The 18,247-nt window shown below is 40.4% G+C and overlaps 1 protein-coding gene across 1 annotated transcript in view; it reads left to right on the forward strand.

The window, feature by feature from the left end:
• The window catches only part of LOC120030237 (phospholipid-transporting ATPase ABCA1-like), a 218,291-nt gene that overhangs the window by 91,153 nt on the left and 108,891 nt on the right, over positions 1 to 18,247 (forward strand). The window contains exons 21-24 of the mRNA XM_038975583.1: positions 6,643 to 6,845; positions 8,885 to 8,963; positions 16,935 to 17,128; positions 18,161 to 18,209. Coding sequence (XP_038831511.1) covers positions 6,643 to 6,845; positions 8,885 to 8,963; positions 16,935 to 17,128; positions 18,161 to 18,209 — 525 coding nt within the window. The remainder of the gene's footprint in view (positions 1 to 6,642; positions 6,846 to 8,884; positions 8,964 to 16,934; positions 17,129 to 18,160; positions 18,210 to 18,247) is intronic.

Raw genomic sequence — 18,247 nt, forward strand, 5'->3', positions numbered from 1 at the left:
AGACGTTTCCACTTCACAATAACAGCACTTACAGTTTACCGGGGCAGTACTAGCAGGGCAGAAATTCAACAACTGACTTGTTGGAAATGTGGAGTCTTATGACGGTACCACCTTGAAATGCACTGAGCTCTTCAGTGAAGCCATTTTACTGCCAATGTTTAGCTATGGAGATTGCATGGCTGTGTGCTCGATTTTATACACCTGTCAGCAACGATGTGGCTGAAATAGCTGAATCCACTAATTTGAAGGGGTATCCACATTTATTTTGTAAATATATACAGTATGTAGTGTAACTTAAGAAATCTGTTATGTGTTCCGTCGTGGGATTTGATAGAGCGCAATCCCTGCAGCTGTGTATCACGTGTTAGTGGGCTACTGAGCATTGTCGAAATCGAAACTCAACCTCAGAGACTGACTTTATAAGCAAAATGATCCTAATGATTCCTACTTTGTTGTCAATTTTGACACTAGAATACATTTTCTGGACTAATATCGATGCCACATAGGCCGCTTTCTATCAGAGAAGTAGTTTATTGCCTAACTTCAAAGTTTATCTCGGGAGTACATTAAATAGCATATACTGATATTACAGCTTACAGCGTTATATATTTGGTTAAAGCTTAATGACTTAGCAGTGAAATATATTTTCATATTTAGGCAAGGATGTAGTTGATAAAAGGTTTGGTAATGATAGTGGATTATGTTTAAGTTGCATTTGATCACTTGGGGAAACAATAGCATTTATGCCATTTAGAGAATGCTAGAAAATGATCCGTGCGTATCTAGTGCTACAGCCTGCAGTGTGTTTTTAATTAAGGTGATGAATCATTGAGATAAGACAAGTGTTCTAAGCATAAATCAAAAAGCATAAACAAAAGGCATTTTATGGAAATTATGCATTTATGAATGAAATTAGGCTGAATTAAATGCCTCGTCTCTCACACATTTTTTATAATCAAGTCAATAAATGAAATAATCACTGTGATGCCACATTGCCTTGCAAATTAATCCTACTATCACCGATATCACAGCTGCAAACCAATTCATAGGTTATTCCATGAACAATTTGTTTCGTAGCTACTCAATCTATTATGTATACAGATTGTAATTTCATACAGCATCTCCCCGGTTGACAAATGACATAATATAGTATCAGAACAAACGAATCCCCTGTTGACAAATGACATAATACAGTATCAGAACAAACGAATCCCCTGTTGACAAATGACATAATACAGTATCAGAACAAACGAATCCCCTGTTGACAAATGACATAATACAGTATCAGAACAAACGAATCCCCTGTTGACAAATGACATAATACAGTATCAGAACAAACGAATCCCCTGTTGACAAATGACATAATACAGTATCAGAACAAACGAATCCCCTGTTGACAAATGACATAATACAGTATCAGAACAAACGAATCCCCTGTTGACAAATGACATAATACAGTATCAGAACAAACGAATCCCCTGTTGACAAATGATGTAATACAGTATCAGAACAAATTCATTCCAAACGTTGGAGCAGTAGTGTAAACAAGCTTTGCTTGTACAGTAAGGGATCTGTCGGTGTTGACATACAGTTCCTTCAAAAGGTATTCATACCCCTTGACTTTTTCCACAATTTGTTGTGATACAGCCTGCATTTAAAATGGATTCAAATTAGATTTTGTGTCACTGGCATGCACACAATACCCCATAATCTCAAAGTAGAATTATGTTCTAAGACATTTTTACAAATTAATAAAAAATGAAACTTTTATGGCAAGCCTAAATTAAGTTCAGGAGTACGAATGTGGTTAACAAGTCACATAATAAGGACTCACTCTGTGTACAATGCATGGACTAACTCTGTGTACAATGCATGGACTAACTATGTGTACAATGCATGGACTAACTATGTGTACAATAATAGTGTTTAACATGATTTTTAAAGACTACCTCATCTTTGTACCCCACACATACAATTATTGGTTAGATCCCTCAGTCGAGCAGTGAAATTCAAAACACAGATTCAACCACAAAGACCAGGGAGGTTTTCCAACGCCTTGCAAAGAAGGGCATCCATTGGTAGATGACTAAAAATAATAACAAACATTGAATATCCTGTTAATTACACTTTGGATGATGTATCAACACACCAAGTCACTGCAAAGATGCAGGCGTCCTTCCTAACTCAGTTGCTGGAGAGGAAGGAAACCGCTCAGGGATGACTTTAAAACAGAGAGTTTAATGGCTGCGATAGAAAACTCAGGATAAATCAACAACATTGTAGTTACTCCACAATACTAACCTAAATTACAGAGTGAAAAGAAGGATGCCTGTACAGAATATATACCAAAACATACATCCTGTTTGCAATAAGGCACTAAACTAATCAGGGGAGAAGGGCCTTGGTCAGGGAGGTGACCAAGAATACGATGGTCACTCTGACAGAGGTCTAGAGTTCCTCTGTGGAGATGGGAGAACCTTCCAGAAGAACAACCATCTCTGCAGCACTCCACCAATCAGGCCTTTATGGTAGAGTGGCCAGAAGGAAGCCACACCTCAATAAAATGCACATGACAGCCCATTTGGAGTTTGCAGAAGGCACTTAAAGACTCTGCCTATGCGAAACAAGATTCTCTGGTCTGATGAAACCAAGAATAAACTCTTTGCCCTGAATGCCAAGCGTCACGTCTGGAAGAAACCTGGCACCATGAAGCATGGTGTGGCATCATCATACTGTGGGGATGTTTTTCAGCTGCAGGGACTGGGAGACTAGTTAGGATTGAGGCAAAGATGAACGGAGCAAAGTACAGAGAGATCCTTGATGAAAACCTGCTCCAGAGCGCTCAGGACCTCAGACAGGGGCGAAGTTTCACCTTCCAACAGGACAATGACCCTAAGCACACAGCCAAGACAACGCAGGAGTGGCTTCGGGACAAGTCTCTGAATGTCCTTGAGTGGCCCAGCCAGAGCCCGGACTTAAACATCTCTGGAGAGACCTGAAAATAGCTGTGCAGCAACGCTCCCTATTGACGCCATATGTATATAATATATATACAGTGCTTTCGGAAAGTATTCAGACCCCTTGACTTTTTGAGTTTTACTGGGGTGGAGGTGTGGTAAGAGAGACCATCCACCGTTGTGATATAACTCAACACTCAAGACACTATCCTTCCAATTCATAAGTAACTTCCCACTTTTCTCAATTTAAATGTTTTATGTACTGTTGATAGGATAAACAGAACACTCTCTTTAGATACAGCCTGTTTGAAGTAAAAGATGTAGACAACCACAAAACTAAGTGCAAGTCATGTTTCTGAACGTTGTCCCTTAAAAGCAAAAGTTCACAATTTGTCATCTTCATGTTCGTCATCTCCTGCAACACCCCAAAATCAACAGACTGTATGTGAAAATGTTGCGTTTCTGTGTTTTAAAAAAGATAGAGAAAGATAAGTGTTTCCAGTGACATCGTCAACCAATAAGTAGGACATGCCTACTCACAGTTGATCAAAATCACGCGATGCACACCGATGATGTCATTGGAAACACTTATTTTCCTCTGTCTATGCTATGGAGTGTGGTGAATGTCAGACTTATTTAGTGGTTTAGTAATACGATAACTGCAACACTTTAGGCAGATTTTCTGTTTCTCATTGAGTAAAACAGGTAAAGCCCAGGTACTGTTCAGGTGTAAATAGTTTCTACATTATTGATCTAGTTATTATGGAATCCATATTAGGAATATTATCATTCCTCAGACCTCACCCTTCACCTAGTCAAGTTTGACACTTGACTAGTGCAGGGTTTGGACTTGACTAGATGAGGGCTTGAGGAGGAGGGAGGAGGATTGACTAGTTTAGAGTTAAGAAGACTGGGTGATGTCTGAGGAGGAGGGAGGAGGATTGACTAGTTTAGAGTTAAGAAGACTGGCTGATGTCTGAGGAGGAGGGAGGAGGATTGACTAGTTTAGAGTTAAGAAGACTGGCTGATGTCTGAGGAGGAGGGAACATTTTCTGAATGTGGATTTGGTTAATTAGGGTCCAGCCTCGGCACAGCAGTACGAAGTGCTTACTTTAGCCTCAGTACACAAACCTATTAACTATCTTGCAGCTGTTAAACTGCATGAATGTCTGCATCCCTCCATTTGATGTACTCTTCAAGGAAAACAGGTTTTTACAACTCCGGTTTTCACCGGTATTATGTTGCATGTAGTCACAGCACAGGAGATGTACCCGTGTTTCCCACTACTTTGATTTATCACTTTGTTCTGTAATGCACCACAACACACCATAAATCAGTATACCTTTGTGGGCTGCACACCAACCAAACACATTTATTTTTCTCCCAGCTCCCATCATCCAGTGTGTTTGTATTATTTCTCCCTGTAAACCAAGGCAATTTCTTGAAAAATCAACAGCGAGCACAAACGGCCATGCAAAATGAGCTATGTCAGTAGTGCCGAATCACATGGGACTACCTGCTGCACTCCTGCCAATTTCCCCCTTCAAAGAACCGCTCTTTTCCATACATTTTATACGCATGGAAAGTGCATTCCATCACATTTGGTAAAATATGAACACCTGTAGCCACCTCCCATCATCATTCTGGAGGCTTTTTTTATGACAACGTTACTAGTTAACTATCTTGCTACTTTGGGGAGAAACAATCTGATTGGAAAGTGTAGACGTCATGGTAAACAATACTGGAGACACCTTTCAGTTTTTGATACAGCATCTTGTTTGCTAGCAATGAGATTTGCGTTTGCTAATTCATGTTAAATAAGTGCATTGTTTTCCCCCGCAGTTAGTCAAGGTAATTAGTTAGCCAGCAAAATGTGTTTGCAGTTAGTTAGCAATTGTTTCTACCCTATTTTGCGTGCTACAGTGGTGCTGCCGTGTCAATTACTTGTCTACAAAAATGAGGCGTCTCCAGTTGTTTACATTTTACCATTGTGATTGACATATTTACAGTTAGTTAAGTACTGTATCCCTCTTTGCTAGCAAACGTAATGCTACCTAAAACTAATACGGTGGCTCCACTAATGTTTACATTTTGATGTTTATGACATGCTTGTTTTGATACTTTCAGAGTCATGTGATTTCAGTGAGACACTCAATGGGCGTCTGGGCCATGGTAGTAAAGAGCTATAGCATAGCACAGAGAACAAATTCAGAAGCTCACATGGTGACAGGGCACAAGGGGTGGGAGGAAAAAATGGTTGGGTTCTCAGGTTCTCCAAACAAAATAGCATATTGCTGCGTGAGGCTATGGCTAACGACCTCCGAGTGTGTCCTTATCCAGGTAATGCGTCCTGTGGGGATACAAATTTAACTAGCTCGGAGGGGGAAAAAACGACATGCTCAGCAGATAGCCCTGACCTTTTGTTATAATGACCCCAAATCTGACAAAAAATGGGTGGGGAAATCCAGCCGGTCAGCTAATCAAAAGAGAGTGTGCGTCATATCACGGAACTGTATGTCCGACTGTACAATGCCCCTCTACTTGTGGCTGTTACTGTGGCTGTTAGTGTTTCAGCATAAATTCTCCAGGTAAAGGACTGCATTATCATACCATCACCAATATTATGCAGGTACAATTGTCAATTCCACAAAACAGCACAGTGTATTTCACTTACATATTACTTTGACTCTAGTCAGTATCTTGTAATATAGGGGTTGCTAGTTTTCCCATTGTTGTTTTACACAATGGTTGCATGTAGTGTTTAGGCCTAATTTCACATCCGTTTAGCAGTCTTGCAGTATGTGGCCTGTTACATCATTATTTCCTCTTAAAATGTAAATATCCTGTTACACTTCAATAAAGCCATTGTAATGCTAACCTTTAAAATCCTACATGTCCTTGCATATCAGAGTATAAATTGGAGACAAGGGGTGTTTATGCTGTTTTGAAATGTGGCACAATCAACAATAACAGAGACACATTTCACTGCTGCCACTACGCACGCTGTGAGCTAACGACATCAGCTAGATGACCATGCTGTGACTTCATCACAAATGTCATGCCTGCTTCCTGATTGACTAGGAATGTGCTAATTAGTATATGTTAGCTCAGGCTGCATGATATAACCCACCCCTCCCTCTGTGAATAGGCAGGCTCCGGGGTCGTGTATGGATTCTCTGTGGTTGCCATTTGCTTTCACTCAAATATAACTTCCACTGACAAGAAAGGAAAGTGTGTTCAGAAACACAACAAAGGGACTGTTAGTAGATTCATTGAACCAGGCCTATGCATAGTTGTATGTTGGTTATGTAGTATTCTCTTTAGGCGGAAGTGTATGTAGTTGTTGTTTTCTATCTTGATTTGGAAGGAAAACTGTTATTGCAGAATTTGTCATTTGTTCCAGATTCCCACCCACACACAGTCTTGTTGCTTTGCAGTACAGTGTGAGTGTTAACACAGAGGGCTGGACAATGAGGAAATAAGCACAAAAACACAATGTTCAGTTCAATGACTGTACATTTGTTGTTTATTTGGTGCAACTTTCTTTATTTCTCAAGATGGTTGACAAAACAAACTACTCCCAGAGTACTGACTCACACACATACACACACCACCCCCCTACCACCTCAAATTGGACCCATTGAGTGAAATCAATAGATTGGTTTTCTCCATCTCTCCCCCGCAGGTCGCACAATCATCCTCTCCACTCATCACATGGATGAGGCGGACATCTTGGGAGACCGCATTGCCATTATCTCTCACGGCAAGATGTGTTGCTATGGCTCCTCCCTGTTCTTGAAGAAATACTTTGGCAGTGGCTACTACCTCACTCTGGTCAAGGCCGGAGACGGGCAAATGACTGGAGTCGAGCAGCGCCAGGTGAAAGAGGTAAATGGAGGAGAGTGAAGTTGCCGCTAGACACCGATCTCGGGTCAGTTTTTCATTTTACCAAACAATGGTTAAGGTTTGGAATATCCTAGATCCTAGATCTGTACCTACGGGAAACATCACCCAGGAGCAAAGTGAATAATTTAACGTGTGTGCTGCGTTTTGCATTGATGTCTGTTTTGGGCTTAGGAAATGTTATGTGTTGATAACTTATCGATATGATTTTTGAAAGTTGTGCTAACAGTTGAAATTGTTGAAGATCCAAAACATACCCCGGGATTGAAAAATAGTTCTCTATTTAGGAAATGATGGAGCTGGGTGAACTCCACACTTGACACTTCATGTGCTACCTAGTTAAAAATCCCAACTTTTGTTTTATTTTTATTGGCTGTGTTTTCAGCTTAGTTCCATTTGATCATTGTGAGCTAAACCTGTATTTCCAAAGAAAACATACAACTCTGGTGCATATTTGCAATTGCCCATTCATAATGTCTGATCCCACATTGAACAACATCATTACACCAACCAATAATTCACCCATAATGTGGCATGATAATTTGTTAGACTTTTTGCATCTGGGGGAATCACTCCAATAGTAACCTTTAAGATACATCAGCAACATTTGCCATGCAGTCCATTATTGACACGGTTCCTCTGACTTTCCAAAGTGATCTGACTTGTTGCCCACCCCTGTAATGATCTATGTTTAGTCTCCCCCAGCATGAGAATTGGCAGATACCTCTGTACTGGATGATACTAATTGTCTTGAGGGAGGGGGGGGAGTGGGATTCTTGATCTAGTTCCTTGCAGTGCCTTGCACACTTAGTTTTAATCAATAGCAGCAAATGAACAAGATTCACTGATGCCTGCAGGGCTACAACAATTACCATTCGTCTATAGGCTCTTTGTGGGGAGTGGAGTAATTTGTTCAAAAATAAATAAATAAATTAAGAACAAAAAGACAAACAAGAAAGATGTAATGCTCCCCCAAAATGACTTGCATATTCAGCCCATTGGTGCCGAGGACTTAAAAAAAATAAAAAAACATAAAAAAAATAGTTCATGCTTCCCATTCTGTCCATTGACTGTAAAGTTGAAGCCAGGCACCACAGGGTGAAATTACATCTACTTATCAATTTTGAAGTTTTGGGGTATTTTTGTCCTTTAATATCATTATTTTCTAAAAGTAAACACAAAAATGGTCAAAAACATGTTTAGCACACTACCGTCATCAAAATGTCAATTTTAACTACTTTTACATGGATATACAGTACAGTGGGTCCAAAATGATTGACACCCTTGATAAAGACGCGCAATAATGTCTGTTTAAAATAAATAATTCAAATACTGACCAATATTGTATGCTCCAAGAAATTGGGAAACTATTTTCTTTAATGCTAATACAATTGCTCATAGAAATAGATTTTGTTCAACAAGTCATATGTTTTTCCCTCAAAGGTAGGGGTAAAAATGATTGACAAAGATTCTTATCAAGTAGTCAAAAGTTTAGTATTTGGTACCATATTCTTAGCACGGAATGACTACATCAAGCTTGTGAACCTACAAACTTGTTGGATGCATTTGCAGTAAAAAAAAAAATGTCTGTGTTTAAAAAAAATTGCGCCCAGTAGAAATGAATGGTAAATAATAGATGTGTCATGTTGGAGTAACTCGTATTGTAAATAACAAGAGAATATGTTTCTAACACTTATACATTAATGTGGATGCTACCATGATTATGGATAATCAAGAATAAATAGTGAATAATGATGAGTGAAAAAGTTACAGTGGGTCAAAGATCATACCCACAAGACATGCTAACCTCTCACCATCACCAATAACTCATGACACGATGGCTGAGCGAATAACATGAAATATATACAGTGTCCATATTAGGATAGTCTAAGTAGGACTTTCAACCTCAGCAGTCCTGCTTAGACCACAGTGGTGATTCGGTAGATATGAGGAGAGAATTAGGAAGGTAACAATCACCCTGAGAGCTCCACCGTAATGCAACCTTTTTAATTTCTCTCTAATAGGAGACTGGTGAGTCATTGAGGAGAACCAGTCTGGTTGAAGGGATCGCAAGACAGAACTGGAGTAACTCTGAACCCACAGGTAGGACTAACACCACCTAAATACAATTCTTCAACAGGATCCCCCTTAATAATGTATCCAATCTTTGTCATGTTTGTCCCTTGTGCTTCATTCACAAGTGCCATATACAGTATGTTTTACCTTAACTGTCATGGGAAATAGTTCAATTGAAGGACGATTTTATGTCGTGTTACCTAACATTGTATGGGTGGAACTCACCACCACACAGCTAGAACAGAAAAGAGAGACGAAGAGTGGCCTGAGAGTCTGACAGGCTTCAGAATGTCATGTCAGCAGTTGATTGTCCACTCCATTTCTTGTCACAGTGACATCTCTAAGTATTCTAGTCCACGCGCTCTCTCTCTCTCTCTCTCTCTGAGATCTGTGACACTGGCTAGTGGGTCTGATTGCCCGACCAGTGTCAGTCCCAACCAGAGTAGGTGCCGACCGTTGTCCCAATCAGTAATAAGGCAGCCTTGGTCTTTCCAACAGTATTGAAGTAGTTCCCACAATGTGACCAACCACCTTATGTAGCAAAAGTTGAAATTGTGTTTTTTACATTGGATAAAAGCAGCGATACAAGCTACAAAACGGTTTATCATACACTGCATTTGAGGAACAATGGGAAAGTAATTCTGCCTTGAAAGTTGATTAATTCTTGTCAATATGGGGGCGCTGTTTTCACTTTGTAAAAAATCGTGCCCAAATTAAACTGCCTCGTACTCTATTCTAGATCGTACAATATGCATATTATTATTACTATTGGATAGAAAACACTCTCAAGTTTCTAAAACCGTTTGAATTATATATGTGAGTAAAACAGAACTTATTTTGCAGCAAACTTCCTGACAGGAAGTGAAAAATCTGAAATCGAGGCTCTGTTTCAAGGCCTTCCTATTCAATTGCTTGAAATCTATGGATATACATGCACTTCATACGCCTTCCACTAGATGTCAACAGGCAGTGGGAGGTGGAATGGGGTGTCTAGCTTGATCTGAGGTCGAACAAGAGCTCTTGGAATGACGTGACCACAATTTCATTGTCTTCGAAGGTGTGGGCAGGACATCAGCATTGACTTCTGAAAAGCGTTCGGTATAGACGGCTAATATCTCCGGCTTTGATTTTATTTGATACATGTGATAATATCATCGTAAAGTATGTTTTTTCAATATAGTTTTATCAGATTATTCAACGTTTAGCGGGAGTTTTGGAGTTTTCCGTTCTCTGCGTTAGGTGAAGATGGACATCTTCGCGCCACTTGGCTAGCTAAGGTTGCTAATTCGACAGGAGAAGAGGACATTCTAAAACCAAACAACGATTTATTCTGGACAAAGGACTCCTTGTACAAGATTCTGATGGAAGCTCAGCAAAAGTAAGAACCATTTATGATGTTATTTCGTATTTCTGTGGAAAATGTTTAGTCCTATTTTCCTTCCTTTTTGCGGGCGCTGTCTCGCTATAACGTAAGCTGTTTGTTATGGTAAAGTTATTTTAAAAAATCTAACACGGCGATTGCATTAAGAACTAGTGTATCTTTCATTTGCTGTCCAACATGTATTTTTTTGTAAAGTTTATGATGAGTTCTTTGGTCAGATTAGGTGACTGTCCAAAATATCTCCGGATAATTTGGTGAATCGATGCTACATATTCACAATGTATAACCACGGTTTGCAGCTCAAAATATGCACATTTTCGAACAAAACATAAGTGTATTGTGTAACATGATGTTATAAGACTGTCATCTGATGAAGTTGGTCAAGGTTAGTGATTAATTTTATATCTTTTGCTGGTTTTTGCGAATGCTATCTATGCGGTGAATAAATGCGGTTGTGTGTTTGACTATTGTGGTAAGCTAATATAATGCTATATTGTGTTTTCGCTGTAAAACACTTAAAAAATCTGAAATATTGGCTGGATTCACAAGATGTTTATCTTTCATTTGCTGTACACCATGTATTTTTCATAAATGTTTTATGATGAGTATTTAGGTATTTCACGTTGCTCTCTGTAATTATTCTTGCTGCTTCGGTGCTATTTGTGATTGTAGCTGCAATGTAAAACTATGATTTATACCTCAAATATGCACATTTTCGAACAAAACATAGATTTATTGTATAACATGTTATAAGACTGTCATCTGATGAAGTTGTTTCTTGGTTAGTGACTAATTATATCTCTATTTGGTCGGTTTTGTGATAGCTACCTATGCGGTAAAAAAATGGTGAAAATATGCGGTTGAGTCTTTTGCTATTGTGGTTAGCTAATAGAAATACATATATAGCTAATAGAAATACATATTCGCTGTAAAACATTTAAAAAATCGGAAATGATGGCTGGATTCACAAGATGTGTATCTTTCATTTGCTGTATTGGACTTGTGATTTCATGATATTTATATGCTAGTATTTACTTGTGGCGATATTCTAGTCTATGCTAGTCAGCTTTTTACTGATGAGGATGCTCCCGGATCAGGGATGGTGATGAAGTAGAGGTTAACTTGTAACCTCACTTTTGAGAAAATGGCCTTTGAATGTTTTGGTACCTATTGGAGAGCTCTCCTTTGTCTACACCCATTTAGCATCGTTAACACACTCTTAAGCTTTAGCCCCACCCAAAATCTGACCCTTTTACTTGCCCTAGCAGAGCTGGTTAGGCTGTTTTTATGTTATCCAGAGCATTGGTGACTGTAACTGTGCTGCTGGAAACAATTTAATTACTTTTTTTTGCCAACGTTTACTGACACCTGCCATATTCAACAGGTGTTGAGCATTCCTAAATTCATCAGTTAGTCTGCGCTATGGCACACTCAGACGAGAGTGTTCTGAATTAGGAGTATATGGCCAGACTGAATATGCGAACGCAACCGAAATAGGTACTTGCATAGTGGAGTCTTTTGTTAATTAACTAATGAACCATAATCCCAACTCATGACATTACTACCCTGCATGAATCTGCAGGTAGCTAACCAACCAGGTTCAATGTTAGCTAGCTAACATTAGGCTATAACTAGCCAAGCAAATGGCTCTGAGAGATGAATAATAAGATCATACACGTAATGTTAGCTAGGAAGGCAGCCAGCTAGCGTTAACTAGCTAACTGTACACTTTTTACATTCTCTCAACCAGCTTCCCCTGGAATGCTTTTCCAACAGTCATGAATGAATTCCCACATATGTTAAGCACTTGTTGGCTGCTTTTCTTTCACTCTGCAGTCCAACTCATCCCAAACCATCTCATTTGGGTTGAGGTTGGGTGATTGTGGAGGCCAGGTCATCTGATGCAGCACTCCTTTTCTCTCCTTCTTAGTCAAATACCCCTTACACAGCCTGGAGGTGTGTTTTCGGTCATTGTTCTGTTAAAAAAACAAATGATAGTCCCACTAAGCGAAAAAGAGATGGGATGGAGTATCGCTGCAGAATGCTGTGGTAGCCATGCTGGTTAAGTGTGCCTTGAATTCTAAATAAATCACAGACAGTGTCAGCAGCAAAGCATCACCACACCATCACACCTCCTCCTCCATGCTTCACAGTGGGAGCCACACATGCGGAGATCATCCGTTCACCTACTCTGCGTCTCACAAAGACACGGCGGTTTGCACCAAAAATCTCAAATTTGGACTCATCAGGCCAAAGGACAGATTTCCACCGGTCTAATGTCCATTGCTTGTGTTTCTTGGCCCAAGAAAGTCTCTTCGTATTATTGGTGTCCTTTAGTAGTGGCTTCTTTGCAGCAATTAAACCATGAAGGCCTGATTCACACCGTCTCTTCTGAACAGTTGATGTTGAGATATGTCTGTTACTTGAACTCTGAAGCATTTATTTGGACTGCAGTTTCTGAGTCTGGTAACTCTACTGAACTTATCCTCTGCAGCAGAGGTAACTTCCTTTCCTGTGGCAGTCCTCATGAGAGCCAGCTTCATCATAGTGCTTGATGGTTTTTGCGACTGCAATTGAAACTTTCAAAGTTCTTGACATTTTCTGGATTGTCTGATCTTCATGTCTTAAAATACTGTATTACCTCATCCCAGGTGTAGATGATTAGATTTCACTTTCACTATAGCTTGTGCATGTCGTGATAGTCTTTGAAGCAGTCCCTCTCTGCCAGGAAACAAAAAGTGAACTGGCATTTCGGCCTGAAGATCTGTCATTTCACACTTTTTCTCCCCCTGTGTTTTGTGCAATGCGTGCAGCTCTTCCTTTTGTTTTTTGGCATGTGTGTTGGATAGTGGCGCTCACCTTGAATGGAGGGTCTTGTGATGGTTGTGAGGTTGCTTTGGGCCCCCAATTCAGACATTTCCCACACCAGCTACTTTCGCAAGGCCAACTGGGAGAGAGGGGTTTGACCTTTTGCTTTGGCCATCTACTTATGGAGAATGAAATCCTGTACTGTAGCAATGTCCACAAAGTGGTAAAAAAAAGCCTTATACCACTTCCTGGTCTTGTGGAGGACCTGATAGTAGAGCATCAGATAGGTTGACACCCCCTATGCTGGCATTGTAGTCCTTCACAGAAACAGGAATGGGGTCCTTCTGCCTCAACCCCAAAAATGCCTCATTAGCATTTTTCACCCGCCTTGAGACATGGTCGTTATTGCATGGCTTATGCTGTGTGGTGAGCATGGTTATTTCCCTAGTGTCCTTCCATTTCACAAAAAGCAGCTTGTTAGTCCTGATCCAACATATGGTCCCCTCTCCGATGTCTTTGTCATGTCGTTTACCTTGGTCTTGGGGAAACTGATTTTGTTAGGACAAATGGTGCCACAAGCCCCTATTTTCTTTTTCAAGACGTCTATGAAAAGCATGGGACTAGTAAAAAAATGTTACACAAAGAGCTCGTACCCACTGCCAAGTAAGGGGAAGTCCATCAGCTGCATGACAGAGTCATAACTAAGACCCTACCCAGCGGGTGTTATTGTCTTGTCTTCATAGATGAAAAGTTCCATGTGTAGGCAGAGGCTGAATCCGCAAGCACAAAGAGCTTGTAGCCCCATTTGGTCAACTTAGTTTTCATATATTGCTTCAAGCCAATTCTAGCCTTTGAGGCAACCATGTGCTCATCTATATATAGATTTTGAGCAGGCTGGAAGTAAGTTTTGCATTTCTCCACCATGTCATGATGAAGGGGCTTGACTCTTGCAAGGTGATCCTACCCTGCAGTTCCCTTATTCTGGTCATTCTCCTGATACGTTTGTGTGTCACTCATGTGAAGAGTACGGTTGATGGCCAAGAATCAGTTTTCACTGATGATGGAGGTGGGGAGCTAGAACTGATAGAGTGGGGACTTGCTCCAGTTGTCAACTAGTCTTGATACCTTTACCAGTCCCATGAAAATCACCAAGGAAATGTAGTTGAGCATGCCACCCATGGTGACAGGTTTCCAGGACAGCTTCCTTCCCCCTGCAGCTTCTTGTCCCCATACTTGTTGGTATTACTAATTAGTGTTCCCAGTACAGAGGTGGTAAAGTAAAGCTGAAACAGCTGTAAAGGGATGTATGTTTCATCACTAACCAACTGTGGGCACTCGGGTAGTTTGTGTTGAAACTTCAATTGCTCTGGCTCCTGATCATTTTCAAGGACCGTAAGCCACCTGTCCTCAGTTTCATCTCCCTCTGTTTTGCTGCTTCCACTGCCTCTCCCTCTTCTCTGTTGAGACCTAGATCTCCTCCCTGCCCCACACCTCCAGATGAACTTATAGAGAGGGGAGTGGTGCCAGGGCCTGCAGTGGGGGTGGATGAAGAGGAGTGGGATCTTTGCGGAGTAGTGGATGCATATTGAAACTGCAGTGGGGGTGGTTGAAGAGGAGTGGGGTCTTTGTCGAGTGGTGGATGTAGAACCATCAGACAGGGTGTTTGTCATAGCAGTGGGGAGTGAAGACCTTGACCGGCAGGTTCGCTTGCTGGGGTGGGGTGGCTCCCAAACATCATCATCTAAACCCTCTGCATCCTCCATTCTGTGGTGAATCAAATAAAGGGATATATTGTTGTAAGACACACAGAATTACAGTTGACTAAATTGACAAAATAGCATTACTGTAAAGAAAAAACACCAAGCATACACTTTATCTTTACAGTGACTCGCACAGAATGTGTGAAGGACACACACAATGAAAACAGTAATACCTTGGAGACAAAGGCAGAGGTGAGAACCACAAATAAACAATGGCCATGAGAGTTTAGTGGCCTCTCCAAAGTTACAAGGATGAAACTTAGAACAGCAAACAGTGAACTAATATGAAACATAGACAATAACTACTTATAATTCTAACATTAACATTGACATTTTTTGTTACATAGGCCTATGTAAACTAAATCCAAAGCATAAAAAGCAGACAACTCATAAAAAATGAAATACATAATCGTAAATTAGCTATTTAAAGTCATGAAACTAATTTACTTACAGATATAAAAGTGGATCCTTCTAGAAAGCAATCTTCATCTGCCGAGTCGAAATCCTCCTTGTCCAAATCGTTCCCCTGATCCGAGTCCGACTCCAGTATTTTATTCAAAGCTTCTATGTCGGTATACTTATTCATAGCTGCTTTCTTTTTAGGTTCTTAGTATTCTTAGTTTGGACCTTTTCCCCCCCTTGAGCAGCCATATTTTATGCTAAAGCGATGGAATTAAAGTGATGAAATCTGTTTACAATGTAATGTAATGTAGCGTGCTCAGTGCGTCTCGTCTCTGAGCCAGGTAGCAATAGTTAGCATTACGCATAAAAGGTTCTAGGCCTTGGTTTTTCCCACCCAGGTCAACTGAATATCCCTGGAAAACTTATCTCATTGGCTACAAGACTGTGAAGGTGCCATAGTAGCCAATCCCCTGTGTAATGGATGCCTACAGCGCGTAAGCAGGCAACATCATATTTTTGATGCGCAAAGTTAGTCACTCGGTGGACATTCGATGTTGCCATTAAGTCATACATCATCAGATAACATTGGCAAAAAAACATTGTTCCTTCCAACCGAAGGATTAATTTAGAATCCCCCTATGTAGCTATAGCTCAAATCAAAGCTTACCTTGTAAGATGTTTGCTGTTTGAAAACGTTGTGTAAAATAAAAATGTTGACTATCGGGGCTGGTGATCACAGGCAGACAAATTAGATATCCTAATGATCTGTGAAGTCCTGGCTTTCAGTGTGTATCAACGTTTTCAATGTTTATTTCATTTCTGCTTCACAATGCTAACCAGAATGTTTGCTCTTTAGATATCATGATGATGAGGAACTAACTAAATATGGCAATTCCAGTATCTCTTTGGAATGTAGAATTTCAAATCCACTTGCGGATCTCGAATATCTTCCATACTTGTCATGGTGCTGGTTTTTGCAAAACTCAAAAACCCAACTGAATCTCAACTCTGAATATGACCCTTGAGGGGACACCGATTCACCTCACTTTGGAAAAAGTAAAAACGTTGTAGAACATTTTTGTGTTGTCCTCAATGATTTTAAATGCAGTGTATTGACTTGTATGGTTGAATTTTTGTATTTAATTATTGTCATTTGTCATTATAAAGGACAACAATTATACAATTATATAAGTTATTTTCAATACATCCATGGCATCCTTCCTGTAATTCCTTTTCAATATATCCATGTCATCCTTCCTGTAATTCCTTTTCAATATATCCATGTCATCCTTCCTGTAATTCCTTTTCAATATATCCATGTCATCCTTCCTGTAATTCCTTTTCAATATATCCATGTCATCCTTCCTGTAATTCCTTTTCAATATATCCATGTCATCCTTCCTGTAATTCCTTTTCAATATATCCATGTCATCCTTCCTGTTATTCCTTTTCAATATATCCATGTCATCCTTCCTGTAATTCCTTTTCAATATATCCATGTCATCCTTCCTGTTATTCCTTTTCAATATATCCATGTCATCCTTCCTGTAATTCCTTTTCAATATATCCATGTCATCCTTCCTGTTATTCCTTTTCAATACATCCAAATCATCCTTCCTGTTTCTCTTCACCATGTTGCGCTCATAGATGTCAGTAAGGTGGTGTGTCGGCATGTTCCCGAGGCGGTGTTCCTCGAGAGCATCGGCCAGGAGATCACCTACATCCTTCCCTACGGCGGGGCCAAGGATGGCACCTTTGCCCTCCTCTTCGAAGAGCTGGACCTCAAAATGGCCGACATTGGTGTCACCAACTACGGCATCTCAGATACCACACTAGAGGAGGTATGAGGCGGGCGAGACACACACATACACTGCGCTCTCCTGAACTAACCAAATGCTTACTATGCCAAGGGTAGTGTTGGATTATGTAGGCAGGTACATACCACCAAGTGAGTGTTGCTAAACACAACTAATATGTCTCAGATATTTTTGGCAGATGAAGAGGCACGGCAGGCAGTGTGAATAATTCCTTCTCAACAGACACAACAAGGTTATTCAGGTGGTACCTACTGCACGTATTTACTTAAGGAAGGGAAACGAGATGTCAGTCTGTGGTATTTTCAATATTGTGTGTGTGTGTGTGTGTATGGTGTATGTGTGTGTGTATGGTGTATGTGTGTGTGTATGGTGTATGTGTGTGTGTATGGTGTGTGTGTGTGTATGGTGTATGTGTGTGTGTGTGTGTGTGTGTATGGTGTGTATGGTGTATGTGTGTGTGTGTGTATGGTGTATGTGTGTGTGTGTGTATGGTGTATGTGTGTGTGTGTGTATGGTGTATGTGTGTGTGTGTATGGTGTGTGTGTGTGTGTATGGTGTGTGTATGTGTGTGTGTGTATGTGTGTGTGTGTGTGTGTGTGTGTGTGTGTGTGTGTGTGTGTGTGTGTGTGTGTGTGTGTGTGTGTGTGTGTGTGTGTGGTGTGTGTGTGTGTGTGTGTGTGTGTGTGTGTGTGTATGGTGTGTGTGTGTATGGTGTGTGTGTGTGTGGTGTGTGTGTGTGTGTGTGTGGTGTGTGTGTGTGTGTATGGTGTGTGTGTGTATGGTGTGTGTGTGTATGGTGTGTGTGTGTATGGTGTGTGTGTGTATGGTGTGTGTGTGTGTGGTGTGTGTGTGTGTGCGTGTGCGTGTGCGCGTAATACAGGAGGAGGGAAGGAGGACTATTTATCAGTGTAATGAAGATAGTCCTTGTTTTTGTAATTACAGGAGTGTTGTCGATCATTTGTTTAAGACACACATAGAGGTCACTTCAATGATGAAAAATGATGATAAAAAAAGCCATTTCTTATCATGGTAATTATGCCGCGTTCCATCTCACAGATTTTCCTCAAAGTGGCAGAGGACACAGGTGTTGATGCGGAAATACCAGGTAAAATGGCGGTTGACTGTAATTTGGGGGGTTAAAAT

This window comes from Salvelinus namaycush, chromosome 36 (genome assembly GCF_016432855.1).
Source record: "Salvelinus namaycush isolate Seneca chromosome 36, SaNama_1.0, whole genome shotgun sequence".
Lineage (NCBI taxonomy): Eukaryota > Metazoa > Chordata > Actinopteri > Salmoniformes > Salmonidae > Salvelinus > Salvelinus namaycush.